The 26,740-nt window shown below is 43.3% G+C and overlaps 1 protein-coding gene across 2 annotated transcripts; it reads right to left on the bottom strand.

Moving 5' to 3' along the window:
- Positions 1 to 348: 348 nt before the first annotated feature.
- IMPDH2 (inosine monophosphate dehydrogenase 2) lies at positions 349 to 26,160 on the bottom strand. 2 transcript variants are annotated; one of them, XM_063291495.1, is made up of 15 exons: positions 25,983 to 26,160; positions 20,594 to 20,642; positions 19,213 to 19,314; positions 18,238 to 18,312; positions 17,448 to 17,654; positions 12,362 to 12,449; positions 11,366 to 11,565; positions 10,956 to 11,046; positions 10,338 to 10,433; positions 9,791 to 9,862; positions 5,616 to 5,759; positions 4,961 to 5,105; positions 4,476 to 4,619; positions 4,141 to 4,224; positions 349 to 616 (listed from the first exon to the last, which is right to left on the bottom strand). In XM_063291495.1, exons 1-15 carry the CDS (start codon positions 26,078 to 26,080, stop codon positions 595 to 597), a joined length of 1,617 nt encoding a protein of 538 aa, XP_063147565.1. In that variant the 5' UTR covers positions 26,081 to 26,160; the 3' UTR covers positions 349 to 594. The 2 variants fall into 2 exon arrangements, with proteins under 2 accessions (XP_063147565.1, XP_063147567.1); XM_063291497.1 differs by lacking the exon at positions 9,791 to 9,862 and having other exon boundaries at positions 25,983 to 26,159.
- Positions 26,161 to 26,740: the final 580 nt, after the last annotated feature.

The following is a 26,740-nucleotide window of genomic DNA, read 5'->3' as shown; positions in this document are numbered from 1 at the left end:
AAGAGTACGTTCTTTAGACACACGTTTGGGTGGATAAAACAATCTCTGGAAGCAGGAGACTCTTGCTTCCAAAAAATAATCTCTCACATGGAACAAAGCAACAGCTGGAAATGACTTTAAGAAGAAGAAGGTGGCAGGGTGTGTATGCGCTGCAACATTTGTGCTGGGGGTGAGTGAAAACCATTTTTTTGGAAAGTGAAATGGATGGCTGTGCGCACATAAGAAAGGTTTCGTTGATACACATTTGAGAGTAGCTGATGAAATTCTCCTTTAGAAACTGCCAACAGAAAAGACAGGCTGAAGTGATATCAAACATCCACAGATGCACTGGAAAAAGTTGGACAGGGCCCAGTTCCTCCAGTTTTATTGTAAAAATAGTGCAAGAACACACAGCCGCAGGGCCTGTCAGCATATAGCACCATCTCTGGAAAAAGTTCTCTTCAGCCTTGGTCAGAGCAGCTGATGATTTGGGGAACGGCACGTAGCTCTGCCCCTTTAGCAAAATGGCACTTCTGTGAAGGGAGCAGTTCATGATTGTGGCTGCATGAGCCCCACGTGGTGAAAGAGGCTCTGGAAAGGAGCAAGGGACCATCATCAGAAAAGACGCTTCTCATATCTAGGAAATGAAAGGAACTGTGTTAAGCAACATCAAAATTAGGGGGTTATAAAGCATTTAGCTCGTCTCCAGCCTAGCATGTTCGGAGACATTCAGATGTAGCAATTCAGATGCTGGACCAGAAGCTGGGAGATGCTGAGTTGTCCCCGCTCAGGCAAGGTGAGTTGGGCCAGTCGCTGGCGCTCAGCCCAATTCACGTCACAGGGATGTTATTGTGGGGAAAACAGAGGGAGCATTACGTAGGCTGCCTTGCATTGTACAAAAGAAAGGCAGGATGTAAATATACATAAGCAAGCAAAGTGTAAGACTACAGGCGTTTGATTTATGGTATTTCACTCATAAAAGCTCCACATAAAATAGTGAAATAATTACAGTACTGAATCCAGCCTTAGGCCTGCTCTGTCCCATTCATTCATCTTCGACAATTCATCTATCATTCTAGTCCAAAATGTGGTTTGTTTGCTTTTGGCTTATGTTGGATGAACCCAACCACTGTGGTCTGTTTTGTGTCTTTGTTTTATGACCCTCACCCCAGAGGTGAGATTAGCCCCATCGCTCCTAGCCTTCCGGAGGAAGTTGAAGACCTGGCTCTGCCACTGGGCTTGGGGCCAGGAGGAGAATAGTCATACTTGGGGTTGGCTAGTGCCTTGAAGTGCCCCTCCTACATAATGACTGAAGGAGATCACAGCCATCTGGATTTTATGAGCTGGGGTAGTTAAGAAATTGTTTTAGAGGGATTTTACCAGAATGTTATTGTATATTTATTAGAACTTTATTGTATATTTATTGTTCTGTATTGTAAACTGCCCAGAGTCCCTCCAGTTGGAGGAGATGGGCGGTGACAAATTTGATAAATAAATAAATAAATAAATAAAATCATTAGGTCGTGATTTTGCATGATGTATTCATCTAATCTACCTATGATTAAGTTGGCAGTTAACTCAACATTCAGGGACACAGTTATTTAAACCAGCACAGAATAACCAGTGAATATGAGTAGGCATCTTAATGTAACACAGCTGCCAATATAAAGCTGGGGCAGCAACTAATTCACCTCATCTTTCCTAGAGGCGGCATCTCAGGAATTCGCTTCCCAAGTTTTCTCCTACAACCCTTGTAGGCTGGTTGAACCGAGAAACAAAGACTGGCCCAGTGTCCCCAAGAGACCCTCTGTGGATGTGGGGGATGGATGGACTGGAACCTGTATCTCCCCAATCTTAATCCAGCGCTTTAAAGCACTATCCCACAATGTCTCTGAACATGTTCTGTATATTCCGAGGTCCTGTTCCTGCTGTGTGAAACCTCCTTAACATCTTCCAAAGTGCTCTGCCATGATCAGCAGTAGATGTTTCCTCTGTCTGGCATACTTTAACAACTTTGGGTATTTCTAACAAGCGCAGACACTTAACTTGTAAAGCAGGTATTTTAAACAGCTTCTTTGGAAAAATTAAATCATGGTGGAAGCGTTAAAAAGGTGAAAGATGGTCAGAGTGCCCTTTGTGATACTATCTGAAGCAGCGCCTGGGGGCCTTCCTGCTGCCAAGTGATCAGCCTGCATGACCCTCATTATCAGTGGCCAGTTTAGTTATGGGCTGGAATATGTCTGCAGGGAGGAGATCCTTGGCCCAAGCTGTAAACGGTACACTGGACTTACCCTGACGGTCCCTCTTCTAGCAGAAACTACCTACAGTGGGTCTCTCTCTCCCACTTACACCAGAGTAGGTTTTCAACCGTGGCAACTTTAAGATGTGTGGACTTCAACTCCCAGAATTCTGGGAGTTGAAGTCCACAGTCTTAAAGTTGCCATGGTTAAGAAATACTGCTCCAGAGGCAGAGCTATAAAAGGGGCTGACGTTGCTTTCAGGGAAGAGAGGTCTCCTTTCCCAGTTTTGGAATCGCATTCAAAGGAATAAAAGGCTTCAAAAAGGTAGGAATAACATATTAGAAAATTAGAAGAGACGTGTCAGACAGGGTACATTTGGTTGCAAATACTGATGGGATCCCTGGTAGGTATTTCCTCTTTTCATTTCATACATAACTGGGTGGAGCCAGGGCATCCTGTGGGGGAAATAGCAAAGCTGTCCCTGGTGGCTGGATCTTATGTCTGGAGGGCATAACAGAAACTATTTGCTGCAACCCCTTCTGCAAAACCCAGCTTTGGCCAGAAGACCAAAGATCCTGTACAACCCTATAGATGTCTCCCAGGAAGGTATTTCTGGTGAGGGTGCATCTAGTGGAGTGGGTCAAGTTTATTCTGCATTTTGTAGGCTAGTTTGAGGCAAGTCTTGATCCCTCTTTATATGAGAGGTGATGAGGGTCTGTGGCTGTAGAAGGAAGGAAATGAGACTGTTGGCTACTTGGTAATCCTCTATCGCTTGTCTTGGTAACTTCTCTCACGTCCAGTTTATATGGATCCTCTCTCTAACTGGGTCTTGGGCAGCAAGAGGACCACTTTCTGGACCCAGTAAAAAACCAAATTCATCTCAATAACGAAGGCTGACTTTGGGTAGCGATGCTGGCTGATCAGAAAATTCCCCTTTTCTGACACTTGTCTGGCAGAAGATATGGTTGTTAGGAATGCCATTTTCCACAACAGATGCTCTAAAGCTGACTTGCACTAGAGTTCAAGCAAGACTTGGGTTAGGGCTTGAGACCGAGGAAAGGGCTGATAGTTGTCTGTAAAAAGTGACTGCTAGTAGTAGATACAGTGGGTAGCCCCAAAATGATGTTTCCAACTCTTTTGGCCCCTGTGGGATGGATGTTCACTAGCTTGGGCCTGAATCCAAACAAGGTGTGAGCTGACTTGGCTTCCTGTGGATTTCCCTGGAGGTCTCCAGGGAGTGGAAGGCTGGGGGAAGGGATTCCCGGTGGAGCCAGCCAAGGAGATTGGAGGCTGCTGTTCCCTCAGTAAAGGGTGGGGGGATAGGGCACCTGGTACAGCTGGCTTCCATTACCTCCGGTGCTCATGCCCACTAGATCCCCAGAGGAGCAGCAATGGCTCTCTGATGGCTGTGAGGTTTATGAGGTCTGTGGTTGGCAAATCAACAGCTGCAGCATTAGGTAGCATCTCCTAAGGAGAATAGAGTGGGGAGACAGAAAGGTAAACTGGTGCATTGCTGGAGAGTGGCCCCATGGCTAAGCCCCAGTCATCAGAGAAGACTTCCAACTCATTCACAGCAGTGCAATGCTGCTGCCAGCTTGCTGGTCAGGCCAAAAAATCCACTGAGCTGGTCTAGATGAACAAAAAGGAGTAGAAGGTTAAAAAAAGAAAGGGAAAGTTGGGGGTTTGCCACAATTAAGAGAGTCCTTGGCAGAGTGGATGGAACAAGGCAGGGCCAGAACAGGGAAAAGTATATCTTCTGCCACAGGAAGCAGTGCAAGAACCTTTCTAAACACTGCTTCCAGAGAAAATGGGAGAGAGAGATCCAGTGTAGAATGCCCTGCCTCCGCTGTAGGAAAACTGGTGGAATCAACATTTTGAATTCTCTGCTTATTCAGAATGAATGTGCACAAAAAAATCTTACGAGTGAAGGCCGTGAACCCCTCCTTCCACTTGAGCAGATGTTGTCCTCTTCTCAAATTTCAGCTCTCCAGAATACATCATGGCCCTAGTGATCAAAAGAAGGAAGACTTTCCCAACCTGCCACAAAAACCTGCACCTTCGGAACAACACAGGAACCATCACCACGGAGTTGTCTGACCAACCCAAATCAATCTGTAACAGGAATTGAAGTCTTCCTGCGTAGATTTCAAAACACCACTGTTCCATCAAGTTTGTATGGACAATGCCAACAACAGCTCCAAAACAATCCTGAGGTACAGATCAGGGTAATGACGGAGAAACTGCTGATGCTCTCACCTCAGCTGTGTTAAACTCTTTGCACCAATATCTTGGCAGGAGTGCTGGATGCCGGCAATCAGGTATGGCACGAACTTGTGGATTGAGCCCTTGTCCTGCACAGCCCCAGAGACCCCCTGGGCCACTTTAATTTTATCTGTCTCACTGAGAAGAACAAACAACAGAAAAGACCTATGAGAACTGCAGAATTGTGATTGTTCAATCCACTAATTATCTTGAAAGAAATAAGGATATAAATATTTTAAAGGTGACAACAAAGTAGTAAAAACAACTGCACATCACAAATCACCCACCTCCCCCCACCTCAACTATTAAATACCTGTCCAAAGGTATTAATGTATTCAGAAATGCATTCTGACAACCTTCTAGAGGAAGGCAATCCTATAGAGGCGAAACAGAGTCCTGTAACTTCAGTTTTACATATACCTTCCCTTTTCTGCATGGATTTATTTGCTTGCACAGCACTTTCAAACCAACCCTCCTACCTGAAATATCTGTTCTGGCTGCCCAGGTTCTTGTCCATTGCATCAAGTGATCCCATGCCACGGTACTTCTTCAGCCTGATCCCATCAGAGAAAAAATATTCCCCAGGGGCTTCTGAGGTAGCAGCTAGAAGGGACCCCATCATCACTAGAACCAGTGAAAACAAATACAAGCAACGGTGTGTGAGGCGCATGGAAAGAAATGGAAAGGACATTGGACAGGAATTTGGGGAAGCAGGTTAACTCTGATGTCAGCTAGCTAGATGTAGCTAACTGCATTCATGTGCTGTATATGCTCATAAAACTAGGCAGGCTCATGTAGCTTATCAACACCCGTGTATGCCTGCGCACTGCGAAAACCTACCAGTTTTTCCAAAAGTACATACATGGATGTAATGCAAGTATTTCTCTGCAGCTATCGTAACATACAGTGCTATCTACAATTATGCTTCCTGACAAGTCCCCCAATGTAGGCAAGGCTTCTAGCCATGCATTCGAGCCACGAACATGGTAATACAGTACAGTATAGTACAAGATATCACTATGGCCCTATACTCAGGAACAATTCCATTCCCTTCTAAAGATTGGGACTGGGAATTATCATGATCCCATGAGCCGAAAGTAAGCAACGGCAAGTAATTTGTAATTCTAATTTCACCTGTAGAAGCACCAAGGGCAAGGGCCTTGGCAATGTGTCCAACAGTCTGGATGCCTCCATCTGCAATCACTGGAACACCAAATCTTCGAGCATACTCAGACACTTTGTAGACTGCTGTGGCTTGAGGCCTACCACATGCTAAGACTAAACAGGACAGGACAGATGAAGATAAAAGAAGCAAAAGAAGTCAATTTTTATTCTACAGTAGGCTTCTGAGAGATGAGCACTCCTCTTTTAACACATAAGGGTCCTCAAAGTGCATGGCATTTTTAGCATGAGCCAAGGAAAGCAAATCAATCTTCAGAAAAGGCATCCTTCAGCTATTTCTTCCCAGGGTACATCAAAGGAGTTGTATGTCTTTCCAATTCTGGCAAACCTCAGAGGGTAATATCCCAGAGGCAGCTATAAATCCATGCATGTATGATGATTAGTAGTTGGTTCCAGTCAGCTTAGTTGCAGATAGCATTCTCCAGCCATAGTATTAGTCATTGTCTGACTGTAATAAAAACTTCGTTATCAGAATCCAACATCTTACAGTGGAGTTTTTATCAAGCTAGCTACTTCTGGCACACAAGGTGACTGAAACCAAAGCAAAATGTGGTCTGCTTAAAGCTCACAATGAGTCAGGAAGAGAAAATCATCAAAAGATCTCCAAAACGTATCAGCAAGGGCTCTTTTACGTTTTGCATCACTTGTGTGTCCTAGATTCCCCATTATGCACAGATTGTAACTGATATATGTTGTGTAGCCAAGGCCATGCACAAAGATTGACATAAATGCCTCATCCCTCCCTTGAACAGGACATTCTCCCCAGTTGACTTTTAACTCAAAATCTTTTTCACCACGATGGTTAGAATAGTTGATTCAGATTCAGTCATGACCGTGCAAAATTAGAGTACAAACTTCCCGTTAAATGCAGAGTTTCAATACTATCTGCACTGCCGAAGTCAACTCAGTGCTTCACCAAGAAACTGGACCTGATACAAATCACTTCTGCACCAACTCAGCTGCTACATTCCTTTCAATTTCTAGGGCCAAGTACAGGCAGCCCAGCCAGATTCAATTTAGCTAACAGCAACTGCATTGAACTGGAATTCAAATCACCATGAAATGGGCTGCCAGCAAAACCAAAACAGGGTTAGTCTTAAAGAGATGGTCTCATTTTTGCAAAGGCAACATCGAAGCTAAAAAAACATTAAAAAGGAGTTTTTTATGTTAAGAACTTTAAAACCTATCAGGCAATATACACACACACACACGAGCTGCTCACACTTCAAAAATCGTTTGGAAGAATTGCTCTCGACGGTGCCTGAGTTCAGCCCACTTTGGCTATCCATTAAAGGAGCCACACTTCCTTCAGGCTTCCGTAAGAGCATGAAAAAAGATGCAGCTGCTTGAATGAATTGCAGAGAGACAAGTGGTCGTGCCAGGCCCAAAGCATTTTTTCCAAACAAGTTTTAAAGCATGCGCAGCCTTATAAAATATGCAGTTATGTTCTAAAATAGAAAAGCAATCGTTGAGTAGCTGAGTTTTGCAAGTTGATGTCTATACAACTGTACGCTGAGACCAACCCTTTAAAAATTAGCATATGCTACCATGGAGTGAGAGAATTCAGTTCTCAGCTTCATGATTCACACAGGTACTGTTGGCTTCAAAGCAGGGTTTGAAATTTGGCATAGTAATTTGGTATGAAGCTGTTTTAACCATTTAAATTTCCAAAAGTAAGAGATACAAAATAGGTAGATGCAGTCTTTTATTGAACAAACTCACAACTGTCTAAAAGGCTACAACAATCTCTTTTAAGGGAGAGGTCTGGCAATATGTAAATAGAACTTTGCTTAATTGGGAAAACCATGGCTTCAGCACGAGGTTGTTGTGTTCTTGGGCCTCTACAAAACAACCCGTACTTTTGCTGGACATTTAGCCACTTTAATAACGGGTGCGTGGATGTTCCATCAGGTAACATTCCAATCTTGTAATAGGGTCGCTCCAAGCATTCTGGATCACTCATAATGGCCTGTTTTAGTTTTGACCATCTCCAAAATACTGGTAACAATCATGTCAAGACTGTAATAGTTTATTTGGGGTCAGAATTCTTAACGCTAAGGATGCAAACACTTTCTGACACCGAGCAGGCCACTGTTTCAACTGACTCCCTTGGTTGTCTACAGTGATTGGCAGTGATTTGCCAGGAATTCAGGAAAAAGATATTTTCCAGCCCCGCTTCTCATAATACTTCAGCCTATCTGCAGATCATGCTGAACTATAAAATAATCAAGTGGCAAACATATTATGCATGTGTCATTCACACGGCCTCCGGCTTCTCCTGTACAAACTTTTGCACATCCCAGTTTGTGGTTTGGCAACAATTAAGTATGTGATCTGAACCCAAGATGATGCTAAATTACATAATGTAAAACAAAACTATTTCAAACCAGAAGCATAATCTATGGTTTGTGGCAGTCAAAAGTACCATGCTTCCTCTATTCTGATGGCACATTTAGCCATTGTCAAAGCATGAATAGAAGTTTGGAAACTGTGTCTCTCCACCCATTCACAGGATATGCCAGTGGCCACATGCAGAACACATTCACTCAGTTTAACTGTTTTGTAAGTAAGTGTAATATGTGAATGTAATTCAGTGGGAGATAGCCGAAGCATTCTTTGAATTTATGGTATATTTTGATATCATTAAATAGAGCTTTGTAGTACTTCACAGATGCTTCAGGAAACATGGGGAGGGGGGATGTAGCACCTGCCTGCAACTCCTTAAACCAAACATGTCTTAATTGGCTTAATATACATCTGACATTAAATTCAAACTAAAAAAATACAGTACCAAGTAAAAAAAATCCACTGTACCTATTTTGCATCACAAGAATCTACAACATTAAAAATTAAGTGGACAATGGGAAGACAGATAATTCAATAATCTGAGAGTTCTTTCCCCCTTGGATTATTTCCACAATACTAGCATTCTTCAGGCTAGATTTTCAAAATCAGAAGAAAATGTGATACCAGGGTTTAAGAGACCACATATCAGCTGTCATCAGCCCAAAACAACATTAAAATCTTTCTAGATGTTTTAAAAATCTACAAACAGGCTATCTGAAATGACTAATTGTACTCTGTTCAGGACAATTATATGAGATTCAGTCAAGATTGTCAATCCTAACAAAAAACTACATTTATCTGGGGAATATCTAGCAAACAGCTACCTCACACAAATGGAGGGTTAGGGAAATTCTTAGGGAAACGATTACCATTTCTTCCTACAAGAAATCTCTTGATCAATACAGTAAGAACCATCTATGATGTGATACGGTTGCTCAGCAAAATATGCTGAAGCCCATTTTCATCCTGGAAGTTAAGATCTCAGAAGAAAAAATATCCTGAATGGGGAACACAAAGTACTTATGATATTTCAAATACTGAAAAGGTTTCCTACAAAGGATCACTTAACTGAATAATGTTTCATTTTAAATTACAGAGGTAGATACTTAATTAAAATGTTTATATTGCCTAGAGCAATTCAGCAATATAAGGTCTTTTTGGCAGATGTAAAACACCACCTGTGTGACTCTATAAAGAAAACACCAAGACAGGGTCACTCTTTCTCCTTGAAACTGTCCTACATAACATACAGTGATAAGTATCCAATAACCCTAACAGAGTGTCCAGTAAACATAAATCTTAGTAGCTTAGTATCTGGAGAATTTACACCAGCTCATATTATAGCCAACTTAACATCAGAAGGAGATAGCACATTACCTATTTTGCATTTCATACAGATGAAAATTAAACCAGTTTAACTTTTGGTATTAAGATACTCAGATTCATAGTTCAACTATGTGCAAGTAATTGTAGAATTTGGGGCCATAAAGAAAAAGCAAGAGAGCAAAGGAACCTTCTTAAAGGTCAGTTTTGGATTTAAGGAAGGAAACCTTCATCTGGTAGCACCAAAAACGACAACGGTAGAACCCTGCTTTTGGAAAGACGCAGAATAGAAAGCTTCTCAGCTTTAACAACCAGTATCCAAAGCCACAAGACCCCAAGTGTGTCTATAACCAGATTATTCTCAAACAAGCAGAGGGGCAGGAGGACATAATGGGCAGCCAATCAGAGCCTTCCTCCAAGCCACAAAATTAAGGGGCAGGGAAGGGGCAATGACTTACTATAGGTGCCAGTGACCGCGGAAGGGCATTTGGGGCTGTGGGACTTTAGGTCTGGAGGGACCTTTGGAGCAGCTAAACAAGACAAAAACACACACAGTTTAGAGATAAAGAGGGAGGAACAAGCCACGCTCTCCTGAACAGTGACGCAATGCCAATATGCAACCTGGCATTGTGCAGCCAGGCTGCGCTCCAATCACTGCGAGATGGGGGGTACGCCTGAGGAAACGCCTCCAACTATGAAACAGCCCTGGCTTTAGGAACCCAACAAGCCTCTCTCTGCTGTTCTGATGCTGATCTGACACACAATCCAACTGCTGCATGCTCACAGCCAGGCTCTTCTATCTCAGCTGCTCAGAGCAACTTCTCAGCTGCTATACGACTGTTATGGCAAAAGTGTAGAAGCCTACCCTCAGAATTATGACTGACTGGACTGGATCTCACCACCCACCTGACCACCAGCCCTCCCCCACAAAAATACTGTACATATTTTGGTCTAGCAACCCATAGGGTAAAATCAGGTTGATGGTTCTGCAATGCTACTCTTTACCTTCTTGGGTGATGCAGATGGAGCCGCTGCCCATGCCAACTCTCAGAGCGTCAGCCCCAGCGTCAATCAAGTTCTTCGCCTGAGCTGCTGTCACCACTGAGAAAAGGGAGAAAAGAGGCATGAAGAAATTGGCCTCCAGTCACAGAGCAGCTATCATTGCTCCACCCCAAGTCTGCAAGAAATGGCTCCTCCTTTCAAAACAAAGAGGGACAGTTTTGCACAAGCCTGTTTTGCAGATTACAGAGGAAGCCATCATACTATCAGCTAGGAATGGAGGCTCAGATTCCAGTTCTTGCTGGGTTGGGTTGGACAAATCAGTTTTAACCACTGGAAATCGGGATGATTATCATTAGGGTAGAGAACTATTCTCTTCAGCCAAGGTACCCACACTAATAAGTTAAAGAGGAGCTATTTGATATCTATTAGGGCACCCTTCAAGGTACTGCTAGCTTCCATTTTTCATCTGTCACATTTTAGTAATTTTAGGATGTAAGATATCAGTGCAAATGCTGAGGCAGTCTCCCCATCCATAGCACATTTATGAACTCAGTTTAATTGGCAAAATGTTTATCAAAAACATACTAACAACTGCATTACAAACCACATTTTAATAGTTACCATTGCCTCCAATGACTTGCAGATGAGGATATTTCTCCTTGATGTATTTGATCATATTGATTTGAAAAATGGAATTCCCCTGAGATGAATCCTGAGATTAAAAAAGAAGAAGAAAAACAAGAACAAATCCTGTATTGTTCCTTAAAAAAATTAAATCCATTTAAGGAGTCCAACATTCTGTGCAAACACTTGCCACGTTCTTCTTTCCAGCTACTAGTTAATGTGGACTTTAAACTGAAGCAACTGCATCAGATCTCACTGAATCGATCAGCAACTTTCAACAATGCAACCCCTAATCCCTCAGAACGCCTAAAACAATTAAAATAATTTCACCTAATTACCAAAGTGCATCCAACGTAAGATTCAACTTATCTCCCTTGCTACACTTTATTGGACCCTCTAACACTCACCAGTACAACGACATCAACGCCAGCTTGCACCAGCAGATCAAGACGGTACCTATCATCTTCATGGGTCCCAATGGCTGCCCCACAGAGCAACTGTTTCTTGGCATCTTTTGAAGCCAGAGGATAGTCCCGATTCTTCTTCAGGTCTGTACGGGCAATTATGGCTACCAACTCTCCCTTTTCATTAACAATTGGCAATTTTCCTTGAAGTTAAAAAAAAAAATCTGCTGTTATTCCCGAGTAACAATTTTGATTTTTTTGTCCTGTTTTATAGATGGACAATTCCAGTTTTATTTTCTGTTTATTTGCTATATTAACATTTTTGGTAACATGGCAACTTCAAGTAGCTTCATCAAGTAGAATTGATTCAAAAACATCTGATTCCTAATTCAGATAAGACTACAGAAGGTGATTAATTAACCAAGGAAAAAAGAAAACAGGTATCTATTGGGAGCCCAAGTTAAGAATGATATTTCTTTTTCTTTATAGGAGTATTCATAGGTACAGTCCAACAACTATTTATTCAATATGCTTTTGCTTTATTTTGACTTGTATGAACCCAGCTGTTACAGTTTAAAGACAGTGGCTTACTGTCAAAACAACCCATGATGGCTTATTCAAACCTGGCTTAGCCAAAATGTATGAACCTACTAATAGTGAGTTCATGGGCTAAACTAGGATTTGAGCACAGAAGCTAGATCTTTTCCTAATGGAATAATTTATTTAATATAGCTATTTGTATGCCACCAGACCCTATATATTTGAATGCCTGAATGCCTCACTTTAAACAATATGCCCCTGGACCAACAGTCTAGAGCTACACTAGAAAATTCTGATACTGCACAATACAACATATTTACTTCAGAAGTTAGCAAGATTCATGCCAAACCATGATTATTATGGTGACATCACAATAACAAATCAACCCATAAAATGAAGTGCAGGATGAAAAATGCAATAATACAGCACATAAACTGTCTTATAGCAATTCCTACAAACCTTTTTTACTCCTCTGCAAGATTTCATTTGCTTCTTTTAATGTAACTCCTGCAGGTGCTACAACAAGATCTTCCTGTTTGGTCATGATCTATGAAAAATAAAAAGCTGAAGTAAGGTAAATATCCTTTCCATCTCGGTTGAGTTAAGCAGCACTGTCTAACAGGGAAATAAATGTCAGCCTGGCTACAGTTGCCCCTCAAAGCAAACCTCATTTATTTTATTTATTATTACGGAAGTGCAAAGATGTTTCAGTCAACTTGCTACAATTAGCTGAACGTGGAAAAGGGCAATTTACCGTAACAGAAGGAAAACGACTTGGTGCCAGACATCATTATTGTCCCAAAATCAGGAATCACACAACTCAAAGTAATGGTCTCTATCTGGCTTCTCAACTAGTGCAACAATCAGTTTTCAAAACTCATTTTCAGACATAGCTTAGATTTAACACTTCACAGTTTCAAAAGCACAAGTTAAATAATGTGAGATCTCAAAAATAAAAGAAAATCCATTAGTAATATTTTTCATTATTAAAAATATAAGCAACATTAGGAAAAACTGAAAGTAGAGCTATTATTCTGTATTAATTGCTTACAAATCTTATAGCTTGGAACACTATATGGAGAAAGTCTAGGATTCCCCCCCCTGGAATTTAATTATTCTTGATACGGAAACAAGGGCCTCCAGCTACCAACTGGTATAGCCTAGACATGGGCATACATCCTCACTTGTCTACAGACACAGTACCAAAGACTGAAGGATTAAGATGTCTGACCTCACAGGAATAGCTCAAGAATTATTTATTTGCTTAACTGTTTTAGGATCACAGGGCAAGTTCAATAGTCTTTTAAACAGCCTCACTGAATTCTATTTGAAGCTGATTCAGAGTAAGCAACTGCAGCCTTTCCTTCTCCCCATCTTATCAGAAATCCTTTAGAAATGTGTTATAAGCAATTCCAGTCAGAATATTAAATCACACTATTAGCAGAGTTTGTCAGCACAAACCTAAAAATAGCACAGGAAATCAGAGCCAGCTCCAAGACAGGTCAGAATGCTGCAATGCTAAAACCCCACATCCAGTTTCAGTGGTTACATTAATGCTAATTTCAGAAGGCTCTCACCAGGCAATGGGAAGAAAGTCAGCTAGCTGAAAAGGAAAACATTAACTTGCAAAGCAAATGCCATGCTGCATGCTGTCTGGAAAACAGGAACAGGTCCCAGAATATATTTTTAGAAAGGGGGTACTAGAAAAAAAAATATTGCGAACCTAAAAAGGTGAAAGGTCCCCCGTGCAAGCACTGAGTCATGTCTGACCCTTTTGGGGGAACGCCGCTTTTGCAACGTTTTCTTGGCAGACTCTAGCAGGGTGGTTTGCCATTGCCTTCCCCAGTTGTCACCTTCCCCAGAAAGCTGGGAGCTCACTTTACCGACCTCAGGAGGATGGAAGGCTGAGTCGACCTGAGCCGGCTACCTGAGAATCCAGCTTCTGCTGGGATTGAACTCGGGTCGTGGGGAGAGTTTTGGATGCAATACTGCCGCCTGCCACTCCACCCTACACGAGGCTTCTAACCGAAAAATATGTATTATTTAATAGTAAACCCCCTTCAGCAAAGGATCGTTACCTTGTCGTGGTGCTGGAGCTTGAGCACCTCAATGATGCCATGAGCTAAACCGTGAAGGGCCACCCAAGACGGGAAGGTCATGACAGAGAGGTCAGACTAAATGCGATCCCTGGGGAAGGTAATGGCAACCCACCCCAGTATTCTTGCCGTGAAAACTAAATGGATCAGTACAACCAGAGATATGTCGGTATACCATCGGAAGGTGAGACCCCCAGGTCGGAAGATGGTCAAAATGCTACTGGGGAGGAACAGAGGATGAGCTCAACTAGCCCCAGACGTGATGACGCAGCTAGCTCAAAGCCGAAAGGACGGCTAGCGGCCGACGGTGCTGGTGGTGAACGGCGAATCCGATGTTCTAAGGATCAACACACCATTGGAACCTGGAATGTAAGATCTATGAGCCAGGGCAAATTGGATGTGGTTATTGGTGAGATGTCAAGATTAAAGATAGACATTCTGGGCATCAGTGAACTGAAATGGACTGGAATGGGCCACTTCACATCAAATGACCACCAGATCTACTACTGTGGACAAGAGGACCACAGAAGAAATGGAGTAGCCTTCATAATTAATAGTAAAGTGGCTAAAGCAGTGCTTGGATACAACCCAAAAAATGACAGAATGATCTCAATTCGAATTCAGGGCAAGCCATCTAACATCACAGTGATCCAAATATACGCCCCAACCACAAATGCTGAAGAAGCTGAAGTAGAGCAGTTCTATGAGGATCTGCAGCACCTACTGGACAACACGCCTAAAAGAGATGTTATTTTCATCACAGGAGACTGGAATGCTAAGGTGGGCAGTCAAATGACACCTCGAATTACAGGTAAGTATGGCCTGGGAGAACAAAATGAAGCAGGACATAGGCTGATAGAATTTTGCCAAGACAATTCACTCTGCATAACAAACACTCTCTTCCAACAACCTAAGAGACGGCTTTATACATGGACTTCACCAGATGGACAACACCGAAATCAGATTGATTACATCCTTTGCAGCCAAAGGTGGCGGACATCTGTACAGTCGGTAAAAACAAGGCCTGGAGCTGACTGTAGTTCAGATCACGAACTTCTTCTTGCACAATTTAGGATCAGACTAAAGAGATTAGGGAAGACCCACAGATCAGCTAGATATGAGCTCACTAATATCCCTAAGGAATATGCAGTGGAGGTGAAGAATAGATTTAAGGGACTGGACTTAGTAGATAGGGTCCCGGAAGAACTCTGGACAGAAGTTGGCAGCATTGTTCAGGATTCAGCAACAAAATACATCCCAAAGAAAGAGAAAACCAAGAAGGCAAAATGGCTGTCTGCTGAGACACTAGAAGTAGCCCAAGAAAGAAGGAAAGCAAAAGGCAACAGTGATAGGGGGAGATATGCCCAATTAAATGCAAAATTCCAGAGGTTAGCCAGAAGAGATAAGGAATTATTTTTAAACAAGCAATGCGCGGAAGTGGAAGAAGACAATAGAATAGGAAGGACAAGAGACCTCTTCCAGAAAATTAGAAACATCGGAGGTAAATTCCAGGCAAAAATGGGTATGATCAAAAACAAAGATGGCAAGGACCTAACAGAAGAAGAAGAGATCAAGAAAAGGTGGCAAGAATATACAGAAGACCTGTATAGGAAGGATAACAATATCGGGGATAGCTTTGACGGTGTGGTCAGTGAGCTAGAGCCAGACATCCTGAAGAGTGAGGTTGAATGGGCCTTAAGAAGCATTGCTAATAACAAGGCAACAGGAGACGACGGCATCCCAGCTGAACTGTTCAAAATCTTGCAAGATGATGCTGTCAAGGTAATGCATGCTATATGCCAGCAAATTTGGAAAACACAAGAATGGCCATCAGACTGGAAAAAATCAACTTATATCCCCATACCAAAAAAGGGAAACACTAAAGAATGTTCAAACTATCGAACAGTGGCACTCATTTCACATGCCAGTAAGGTAATGCTCAAGATCCTGCAAGGTAGACTTCAGCAGTTCATGGAGCGAGAATTGCCAGATGTACAAGCTGGGTTTAGAAAAGGCAGAGGAACTAGAGACCAAATTGCCAATATCCGCTGGATAATGGAAAAAGCCAGGGAGTTTCAGAAAAACATCTATTTCTGTTTTATTGACTATTCTAAAGCCTTTGACTGTGTGGACCATAACAAATTGTGGCAAGTTCTTAGTGGTATGGGGATACCAAGTCATCTTGTCTGCCTCCTGAAGAATCTGTATAACGACCAAGTAGCAACAGTAAGAACAGACCACGGAACAACAGACTGGTTTAAGATTGGGAAAGGAGTACGGCAGGGCTGTATCCTCTCACCCTACCTATTCAACTTGTACGCAGAACACATCATGCGACAAGCTGGCCTTGAGGAATCCAAGGCTGGAGTTAAAATCTCTGGAAGAAACATTAACAATCTCAGATATGCAGATGATACCACTTTGATGGCTGAAAGCGAAGAGGAACTGAGGAGCCTTATGATGAAGGTGAAAGAAGAAAGTGCAAAAGCTGGTTTGCAGCTAAACCTCAAAAAAACCAAGATTATGGCAACCAGCTTGATTGATAACTGGCAAATAGAGGGAGAAAATGTAGAAGCAGTGAAAGACTTTGTATTCCTAGGTGCGAAGATTACTGCAGATGCTGACTGCAGTCAGGAAATCAGAAGACGCTTAATCCTTGGAAGAAGAGCAATGACAAATCTCGATAAAATAGTTAAGAGCAGAGACATCACACTGACAACAAAGGTCCGCATAGTTAAAGCAATGGTGTTCCCCGTAGTAACATATGGCTGCGAGAGCTGGACCATAAGGAAGGCTGAGCGAAGGAAGATAGATGCTTTTGAACTGTGGTGTTGGAGGAAAATTCTGAGAGTGCCTTGGACTGCAAGAAGATCAAACCAGTCCATCCTCCAGGAAATAAAGCCAGACTGCTCACTTGAGGGAATGATATTAAAGGCAAAACTGAAATACTTTGGCCACATAATGAGAAGACAGGACACGCTGGAGAAGATGCTGATGCTAGGGAGAGTGGAAGGCAAAAGGAAGAGGGGCCGACCAAGGGCAAGGTGGATGGATGATATTCTAGAGGTGACGGAATCGTCCCTGAGGGAGCTGGGGGTGTTGACGACCGACAGGAAGCTCTGGCGTGGGCTGGTCCATGAAGTCACGAAGAGTCGGAAGCGACTAAACGAATAAACAACAACAATAGTAAACCCTAGGTGCCTTAGCTCAAATGCAAGACTTCCTCAGAAGCAACTATCACAAAACATGGCATTGTATCAATAAAAGCACCAGAATAAAGTCGTATCTTTTATACAGTCAATGCTGCATAAGTCCTTTCTTTTCATTCAGGGAATGCTGTCTTGGTTTCTTTTTTTTTTTTCAGTACTGCATTTTCTGAAACATTAAGAAAAATTACTCTGGCCCACATTCCAACATATACAAATGGGAAATGTCCGACCTTCACTAACCTCACTAAGAGGGAGATCATGCTCTTCCTCTTTCAGGAAATCGATGTCTCGGGATGAGATAATCCCCACGAGTCGGCTACCCATCTTCCCATTGTCTGTTATGGGGATACCACAGAATCCATGACGGGCTTTTGCTTCAAACACATCTCGGACCCGATCATTAGGGCTCAGCACCACCGGGTCTGTGATAAATCCTTGTTCGTATTTCTGGAGTGCAACGCATTAAAAAAAAAAGAGAGAATGAGCCAGGAAACGAATAGTCGTATCACTCGTAGGAGGCTGATCCCTATCCACCCAAGCCAGATCCTCTGAGATAACGAACAATCATTAATGCAGCATGTAATGCTATGGCTCTGAAACACGATGGAGGGTTCTCTGAAGCACCAAACCCAGATGTGTGCACAGGCAGAGATAAATAGCGTGCAAAAAACAGTGCATGCTTGTCCTTACTCATGACGATGCTACTGTATAATTTTAGCTACGTGGAACCCAAAGCTCCTACGCAAATGCACAGGGAGGGACCAAAAGGAACTATAGTTCCTGTAATGCTAACATAATTAGAACCAGTCAAATATATCCTGCTTTAGGGCCCACCAGTTGCTGATCTTAACTCTGATCAGAAGACTCCGATTAGCTTTAATTAGGCGCAACTAACAACTGTCGTAAGACAGAGGGGATTTGGGAAGAAGAGAGGGGGAAGCGTGCAATCACTTATCAGCTCAACTCTTACCAGACCTTTCGTTCCAGCGGCAATAGCTTACATAAGCATTCGTGGAAACACTGGTTTTACCTTGACTTTCCTTACTTCGTTGGCCTGGAATTCTGGGGTACAGTTATGATGGATGAATCCGATCCCGCCTGTGAGCTGAGCAAACACAGAAGGAAACACATGCTGAAACTAGAGTAGGATTCTTCACTGCCATCTGCCAGAGGCAGCAAGTTCAGCAGGAATGCTTCACAGACCGATGCAGTTATTTAAGGAGAATATTCCACTTGGAAGGAGATCGTGTTAAGGATTGATATGACGGAAGTACATACCTTGAAGAATATGTGTAAAACTCAGCTTTTAGTTAAAATTTTAAAACTTTTAAAATTCCCATTAGGAAGCTTCCATGCCTGGCAGTTTACAGAATTATCTATTATTTGTATTCTACAATGTATTATTTGCATTCGATAATGAAACAATTAATTTGGGAAAAAATGTATGTAAGAAAAACAGGAGGGAAGAAATGTTCATGTCTTTAGCATTAATCAAATCTTATATAGTTTCTTTAAGAGGGCATCTAATTTTTAATCGCATTTACTAAATACTCTACAGATGCTCCCCTTTCTTCTTGGGACTCTTGTACCTTGAATATTGAACTGCCTTTGAATACTTCCCCAGGAGACGGCTGATACAAGGAAAGTAGCAGTGAAACTTGGACAACTGGGTGGCAGCAAGAGAGTATGTGGTAGCTGGAAGCACCTTGAACGAGAGAAAGTGACAGCCAGCCTTATTCTGCCACTAAGACTTATACAGCAGCGATTTTAAGGTTTCTCTCTGCTAATGGGATTAACAGCACCTTCTCTTGTATCTTTTGTCAAAAACAAATTCTGCTGTGTTTCATAAATCCTAAGGAACAGCGTTAAGACTACAGCCCAAATGACAAAAAAGAAAATGCTCTCAGCAGGCATCTATCATGATACCAATCTGCACTTCCCAAATATAAACAACCCCACTTCAGACTATGTCAGTCCTTCCCTCTCTCCGGCTCTACTCACTTACCGCCATTGCAATGGCCATGCTGGCCTCTGTTACAGTGTCCATAGGGGAGGATACTAAGGGTGTTTTCAAGCTTATCTTCTTGGTCAGAGCAGAAGTCAAGTCCTTAAAATAAACAGAATTATTCAGTAACAAAATGTTACATCACTTCAGGATATTCCAAGATTCCAATTTTGCTCATATGCGTACTAGACATTTTTAAAAATCTTCAGGACTTTAAAAAGAAATGGTAAAAAACTTCTATGGCTACAAGACCCTAAATTAGAATTACAGGTAGTCCTCGCTTAATGACTGGTTGAAGTTATGACAACCTCGGAGAGGATGCTTTACAGCATGTAAAGCACTTCCAACCAATGCAAAACGTTGAACCCCGCCTCAGTCACATGATCGCAATCTGGGTGCTTGGAAACCTGCTTGTACTTACGACCAGTTACCAAGTGCCCCACGACCATGTGATCACCATTTGCAACCTTCTCTGCCGGCTTCCCCAGAAAGTCAATGGGGAAGGCGGCAGGGAACATTGCAAGCTGCTGCTGCCTGCCAAGAGGACTCCCTCTCATCTCTGGGGGCTGTTTCAAGAGCCCCCCCGTGTAAGGATTCCAGCTCCGTGCAAGCTGGCACAAAGGGTTTCGCTAAGTCCCTCTTCCTTGCTTGCACGGAGCTGGAATCTTGAAGGATTCCACCCATGCCCCACAGGCACCCTGCGTTCTTTACCTTATGCACTGCCTCTCTGCTCAGGGGCTGAGAATCCTGCTTGGATCTCGGATCCCTCTCGTCTCTGGGGGCTGGTTCAAGAACTCCCTACCAAAGGATTCTCAGCCCCTGCGTGCAGCGCGTAAGGTAAGGAGTGCCCCGGAGAGGCAGTGCGTAAAATAACAAGCATGGGGTGCCTATGGGGTGGAGGGACTCCTTCGAGATTCCAGCTCTGTGCAAGCCGGCAAGAGGGACTTAGCTAAATCCTTTGTGCCAGCTTGCACGGAGCAGGAATCCTTTGGCAGGGAGCTCTTGAAACAGTCCCCAGAGCCAAGAGGGAGCCGAGATCCAAGCAGGATTCTCAGCTCCTGAGCAGAAAGACACTTGTGTGCAGCCTGCGCCAGGCCTCCCAGGGTCTCCCCCACCCCCAAGGCACCCCGCGCTCCTTACCTGGGACTCCATCTGCTTAATAACCAGCAAGATCACTTAACGACCGCAACCAGGAGTGCTGATATTGTGGTTGTTGAGCAAAGCAGTCACATGCCGTCTCGCTTAATGACAGCTTTGCTCAATGACCAAGATTCTGGTCCCACTTGTGGTCGTTAATTGAGGACTACCTGTATTAAGGAAGAAAGCAGTTGATTCAGAACATTCCTTTAATATGCTGTACAAACTTCAACCCCATACTCACCACTTGGTCTGCAGTAAAATCTATATAGCCAGGGAGTATAAGGAAGTCACTGAGTAATGAGAAAGAAAGAAAGAATATTATTGAGCTTGTTAACATATAAATACTGTTCTTGTTAACATGTAAATATAGCTTCTATTTTGTGAATCTTGTAGCTCTTTTGAGAAATTGTTTCCTATTATTCCTAACCCAGAAACTCTGACAGCAAGGGCCAAACTCAAAATGCTGCAACTGGAAAGGCTACAACAAAAACATTGTAAGCCCCTTAATACAGAATTTAATCCTATCCCCTAGAAAATTAATATTTGCTGATGACTTGTGCAGCTTCTTTTATTTTTCAATCTCAAGTTTTTTGCTGATTTTCAGAGAAGACAATTAGGTCATGAATTTTAGTCACAGAACTTCAACTTAATATGTAACTTGGTCATAAGAACTATGCATAATCTTGAAAGACCAAAGACCAAAACTTATAGGTCCAAAACATGTGAATGTTCAAACTAGCAGGCTTCATCAAAACTCATGTACACCACCTTCAATTTAATTATGCATCCATAACACTCAAGCCATGCTCCTATTCTAACACTGCTATCAAAAGAGAGGAGGTAGAATGCAAGAACAAAAAAGGTGAACGATTTTTAAGGATTAAAAATATTTGTGTCAGTGAAAGCAAATATTTACCCTTAACATTACATAAGCCACAAATTCAAACGAGATCAGGAGCAATATATTGTCCACAAAAATCCTCTCTGAGATTCAGATATAGGATTTGTTTTTTTAGAACTTATTTTTAACACTAGAGTTCAGCCCACAGTATCATTACATAACTAAGACCTCTTAAGAAGGCACATAGCAAATATCAATTTGGGATGGTTGCAAGCCTACTAAGACCCAATAGTCTACTTTCACTAACTCCACCCCCCATTTCCAGGATTATACTTTTTTTTGTTTTTGCCTTTTCAAAGGAGAGAATCTGTAATTATATAAGTATACAGGGGTGTCAGTCCTTGGTTTCATCTTGAGACCCTGGAAACCTATGGCCAATTAGAGAGAAAGCACTGAACTACAGTCAGGACCAGAAATATTGGAACCAGGATAACAGTTTTGGCATTTGGCCTCTGTACACCACCACACTGAAGTTGAAAGGAAACACATCCAGATGGGAGCAAAGTCAGGACTTTCAGCTGTAATTTAAGGGGGTTGACAAAAGTGGGGCACTAACCATTCAGGAACTACAGCCAGTGGCATACACACACACCCATTGTTGGTGGCTCACCATAAGTAATGGAACAAACCAACATCATTATGAACATAAGGATCGCCTTTAATACCTGGATGAAAATCCTTTGCAGTCAATGACTGCCTGAAGTCTGGAACCCATGGACATGACCAAATGCTGAGTTTCCTCCCTCGAGATGCTTTGCCAGGCCTTTAATGCAGCTGCCTTCAGCTGCTGCTTGTTTGTGGGTCTTTCTGCCTTCAGTCTTATCTTCAGTAAGTGAAAAGCATGCTCTGTTGGGTTGAGATCAGGTGACTGACTTGGCCATTGAAGAACATCCCATTTCTTTGCCTTGAGAAACTCTTGGGTAGCTTTTGCTGTATGTTTTGGGTCATTATCCATCTGCAATATGAAGCAGCGTCCTACCGGTTTGGCAGCATTTGGCTGAATCTGAGCAGGAAGTATAGCCCTTTACACTTCAGAATTCATCCTGCTGCTTTTTCAGCCTTCAGGTCATCAATAAACACCATTGGCAGCCATACATGCCCATGCCATAACACTGCCTCCACCATGTTTGACAGATTATGTGATATGCTTTGGATCATGAGCTGTTCCTTTCCTTCTCCATACTTTTCTCTTCCCATCATTCTGGTGCAAGTTAATCTTGGTTTCATCAGTCCAAATAATCTTACTCCAGAACTGGGCAGGCTTTTTTAGGTGTTTGCTGGCAAAGTCTAATCTGGCCTTTCTGCTCTTGAGCGTCACCAGTGGTTTGCACCTTGTTGCAAAGCCTCTGTATTTACATTCATAAAGCTGTCTCTTGACTGTAGATGTTGACAATGACATGCCTACCTCCTCAAGAGCGTTCTTGACCTGGCTAGATGTTGTGAAAGGGTTCCTCTTCACCATGAGCAGAATTCTGCAGTCATCCATTTCCGTTGTCTTCCACGGTCTTCCAGGCCTTTTGCTGTTGCTGAGCTTGCCAGTTAATTCCTTCTTTTTCAGGATGTTCCAAACTGTTGTATTGGCCACTCCCAGTGTTTTTGCTCTCTCTCTGATGGGTTTGTTTTCTTAGCCTAATGATGGCCTCCTTCACTTGCATGGACACCTCTTTGGACCTCATGTTGAGAGTTCCAGTGAACAGCTACCAGATGCAAATGTACCACTCAGAACCACCTGCAGTCCTTTTATCTGCTTGACTGGTCATGGGGTACCCAGCAAACAGGCCAAACCTGGCCATGCAGCTGCTTGTCAGCCATTTGTTCCATTACTTATGAGCCACCAACAACTGGGGTGTGTGTATGCCACTGGCTGTACTTCCTGAATGGTTAGTGCCCCACTTTTGTCAACCCCTTTGAATTACAGCTGAAAGTCCTGACTTCGCTCCCATCTGGGTATGTTTCCTTTCAACTTCAGTGTGGTGGTGTACAGAGGCCAAATGCCAAAATAGGTATCCTCGTTCCAATATTCTGGTCCTGACTGTAGATGCACCAGTTGTGACAGTAAATAAGTTTTCATATGTCCAAGGTTTCCCAGTTATAGGGAAACACTTTCAGGAAGGTATGGACAATGGAATTTTGTAAATACCCTATGGTATGCCTATCTGGTTTTTTTTTCCTGGAATTCCACCAAAGAAGGACAACTGAGAAGTTCCCTGGTAAAATGTTCAGGAGGAAATGTTAGCTGATATTTAACCAAAACTATGACCCAGCCTTGGAAATCTTCCAGGAGTCCTAAAAAGACCTTCGATTGCATTCATTGTATCAATATTATGCTAAAAGGGAACTTCCATAAACAGAGGTAGCATATCTAGGGTTATGCTGAAACCACACAATAACTAGAGAGATTTAATCTCTATACATTTTTTTAATCCCAATCTATCTTGTATACCAGTATTTCTCAACCTTGGCAACTTCAAGCTGGGTGGACTTCAACTCCCAGCATGGCTGGCTGGGGAATTCTGGGAATTGAAGTCCAACCATCTTGAAGTTGCCACAGTTGAGAAACACTGTTCTGTATTATCAACACTTACAAATACCAGTTTTCCAAATGTTGCCATTCAACATATAATATTTGTATCGATTTCTGAGTCTGACCTGATGCTGTCTTAACCATCTCTGTACAAATTATGTGACAATTCTGACACTAAAATTTGTAATAATCAGAAATTCAGTTTCTGCATTACAGTGCAAGACAATGAGTAATGTTAACAAGGATATAGAAGCTTGATGGGAAAAATCTCTTGCTAATTGGATTTTATTGCATTTATTGGTAGACAGCAGCTGACACCCATTGTTTGTAAAGAACCTGGATTTTCAGCTACAAAGTTTATTGCACACAATATAGTTTATTTATAGATAGCAGTTCTCTAAGGCAGGCTGGGATGGGAATATTGCTGGTAAGAAAATACAGTCAACTTACAGTGTAAGAATTATTTTCAGAGCACTTTCTCAAATGGCTTCCTAGTCAGAGAAACTTATGATGTACGTAAACCTGCCCTACCCCCAAGACAACTGGGATCACATGAAACCCCATTTGCTAAGGAAGGGGTGGGGGTAGAAGAAGAGAGTGAATTGAAAAAGAGATCTACAGCTGGTGCTTCTGCCATATAAGTGATGTACAGTCCTTGCTCTTTCTGTTTTAGGAAATAAAGCACAAACTTTCTCTTAGCCATGCTTTATAGTGTGAATTTCTTTAATCAAGATTTTAGCCATTCTCCTGAATTTAAATATCTGATTATCATTTATTTATTGTTAACTTCCCTGAGTGCCGAAAGGTAAGACATTAACTATATAAATAAATAGAGCTGTAATAGAGAAGATTATTAATCATTAGCACAAGATGCTCAGAACATGGGTTGGAATACATTCTCTGTCCCTTGTAGTTTCTTATATAAGGATTATGACCTAAGAACTAAAATTGGTCACATGAAGCAACAGGTGGCTTAGTAATGCATATACTGTGTCCAGGCTCCGTAGAAATAAATGTAACCTGAGCAGCTGTATTAAATGATGCCCTAGGTTTATAACTTCCACAAAATGGACAGTGATCAGCCAGGTGGCACAAAGATAGTTCATCGCGGCATGTACCTTTCAATTTGTGAGCACAAAATTTAAGGGAGACAACATTACCTTATCAGCCTGCAAAGTTTAGAATTTTGGGGTATGTAGCACAGCTGTCTTGTGGATGCATATCAAAATTTAAATATTAGGAATGCCAGGAAACAGAAGGGAAAGCTAAACATGACCTTGACCATTAATATCCAATATACATAAGAACAATTTCACAACATTAATTTTGCTCTGAAACAAGTTCTGCCAACCCAGTGAAAGGAGAGCTATATTGCCATGTTGCTGGAAGGATTCTCTTCCACTGCTGGTTTGGAAGAAAGCAAAGCCTATGTTCTCAGGCATGCTAAGATAGAGAGGGTATTATTATTAGGTTATTAGGTTTATTATGTAATGAATCCTTCAGTTTAAAGGCTCCTTATTTCATATTACGATCAGTGCCCGTTGCTCCAACCATTATTTTATTCCGTGCCTCAATTGCGCTTAATTATAAAATTCCTCCTCCACCGGGCTAAGCTGGTGACCGCCTCTCTTCCACTACAGACACCTCTAAGGAGACAAACAGTAAGGGAGAGGGCACCAGCCTACAGCATAATAACGCGCTGCCGGTGATCTTAAAGGAAAAAGCACGTTTTATGTCCTGCGGATTTGGCACGATGCTTTGAAGACTCCGAGGGGCTCCTAAACTTCCCTTTCGGTCCCCCCCCCCCTCGCTTCAGCCGGCATCGTCCCCATTTTTCGATGCTTCGCAAGTGGAGCAGATTGCCCCCGGCGCGGCCCTCCCTAAGGATCCGCTCCTCGGGGCACCTGTCCGCAGCGCCGCCGCCCTTGATGCCCGGTCCATTTTCAGCCTTCAGGTGGACTCCCGCTATCGCCGGGGCTACGGCCACGCTACCTCAGAGCGGTGGGAGCTGCCGCCCTGCGCCGGGAGTCACCGGGTTGGAGAAAGTCACGCTTGGGATCCCACTCGAAGCGCCGCCCCGTCACCTCCCTGCCCGGCCGGGCACCGCGTGGCGAATCGGTGGCCCCGCCGCCACCGCCACCGCCACCGCCACCGCCACGCTCGTCTCCCTTCCCTTCTCCTCCCCGCCCGCCGCCGCCCCCTCACTTGTAAGTGAGCCCATCTCCAGAGTTCAGCATCTGCTGCCCCGTTAGCCCGTCGTCCGGCACGTAGCCGGTGCCACCGCTGATCAGGTAATCGGCCATGGCCGGTCGGGTCGCCTCCCGGACCGTCCGCCTCGTGTGTGCGCGCGCTCCGGCCGGCCTCCCGCGCCTCCTTGCCTCAGAAAGACTCGAGCGTCACCGCCGCGAGACAGAAGAGAAAGAAGCGCGCGAAGAGCCCCGCCCCTTTGCCTGACGTAAACCACGGTGACGTCCATGGAAAGTGGGTTTCTCAGCTCCTGAGGGCGGGGCCGCTCCCCCCCCCCGCTCTTATTTGAAGCCGAGTTGAAAGGGGAGAAGGGGGCGCGTCCTTCCCCGCGCTCGCTCTTTTCTTATGTCCCGTAAAGAGATGGGCGTGCTCCGGCGGTGCGCGTTCCCTCGTTCCCACCGCCCCCTTGATCCTCTGGAATAGTGGAGCTCTAGTGCGCCCCTCGCCGCGACTCATCCTGTGCAAGTGGGTCCTCTGGGCTTAAATAGAAAAATTGTATCGGGAACCAAACGCGTACCCCATGTGCGGATTACTTCGGCGCCACAAAAAGGAAGCGGGGCTGAGTGGGGGGCTTCCGAGGCTTGCGGGGAACAGAAACAGCGACAAAATAGCACGCGTGCAGAGCAATCGCCGGCGCCGGTCTTCGGCGCTCCGCAGCTTTTCCTTAGGCGGAGACTGGTAAGGCAGTACTGTATAGGAGTCGCCCTCCCACCCTC

Source organism: Candoia aspera, chromosome 2 (genome assembly GCF_035149785.1).
Source record: "Candoia aspera isolate rCanAsp1 chromosome 2, rCanAsp1.hap2, whole genome shotgun sequence".
Taxonomy (NCBI): Eukaryota; Metazoa; Chordata; class Lepidosauria; order Squamata; family Boidae; genus Candoia; species Candoia aspera.
Note: the sequence above shows the minus strand (reverse complement) of the source record. Positions and strands in the feature narration are given on the sequence as shown.

What these genes read in the sequence shown, in the direction of transcription:
- IMPDH2 (XM_063291495.1), bottom strand. Translation starts at nt 26,080, where the DNA reads ATGGCCGATTACCTGATCAGCGGTGGCACCGGCTACGTGCCGGACGAC. An exon ending in CTTGCAGAGGAGTAAAAAAG is followed by an intron (nt 11,566 to 12,361) that starts GTTTGTAGGAAT and finishes TTTAACTTCAAG; the next exon opens with GAAAATTGCCAATTGTTAAT. An exon ending in CGCGGTCACTGGCACCTATA is followed by an intron (nt 5,760 to 9,790) that starts GTAAGTCATTGC and finishes TGTCCTGTTTAG; the next exon opens with TCTTAGCATGTGGTAGGCCT.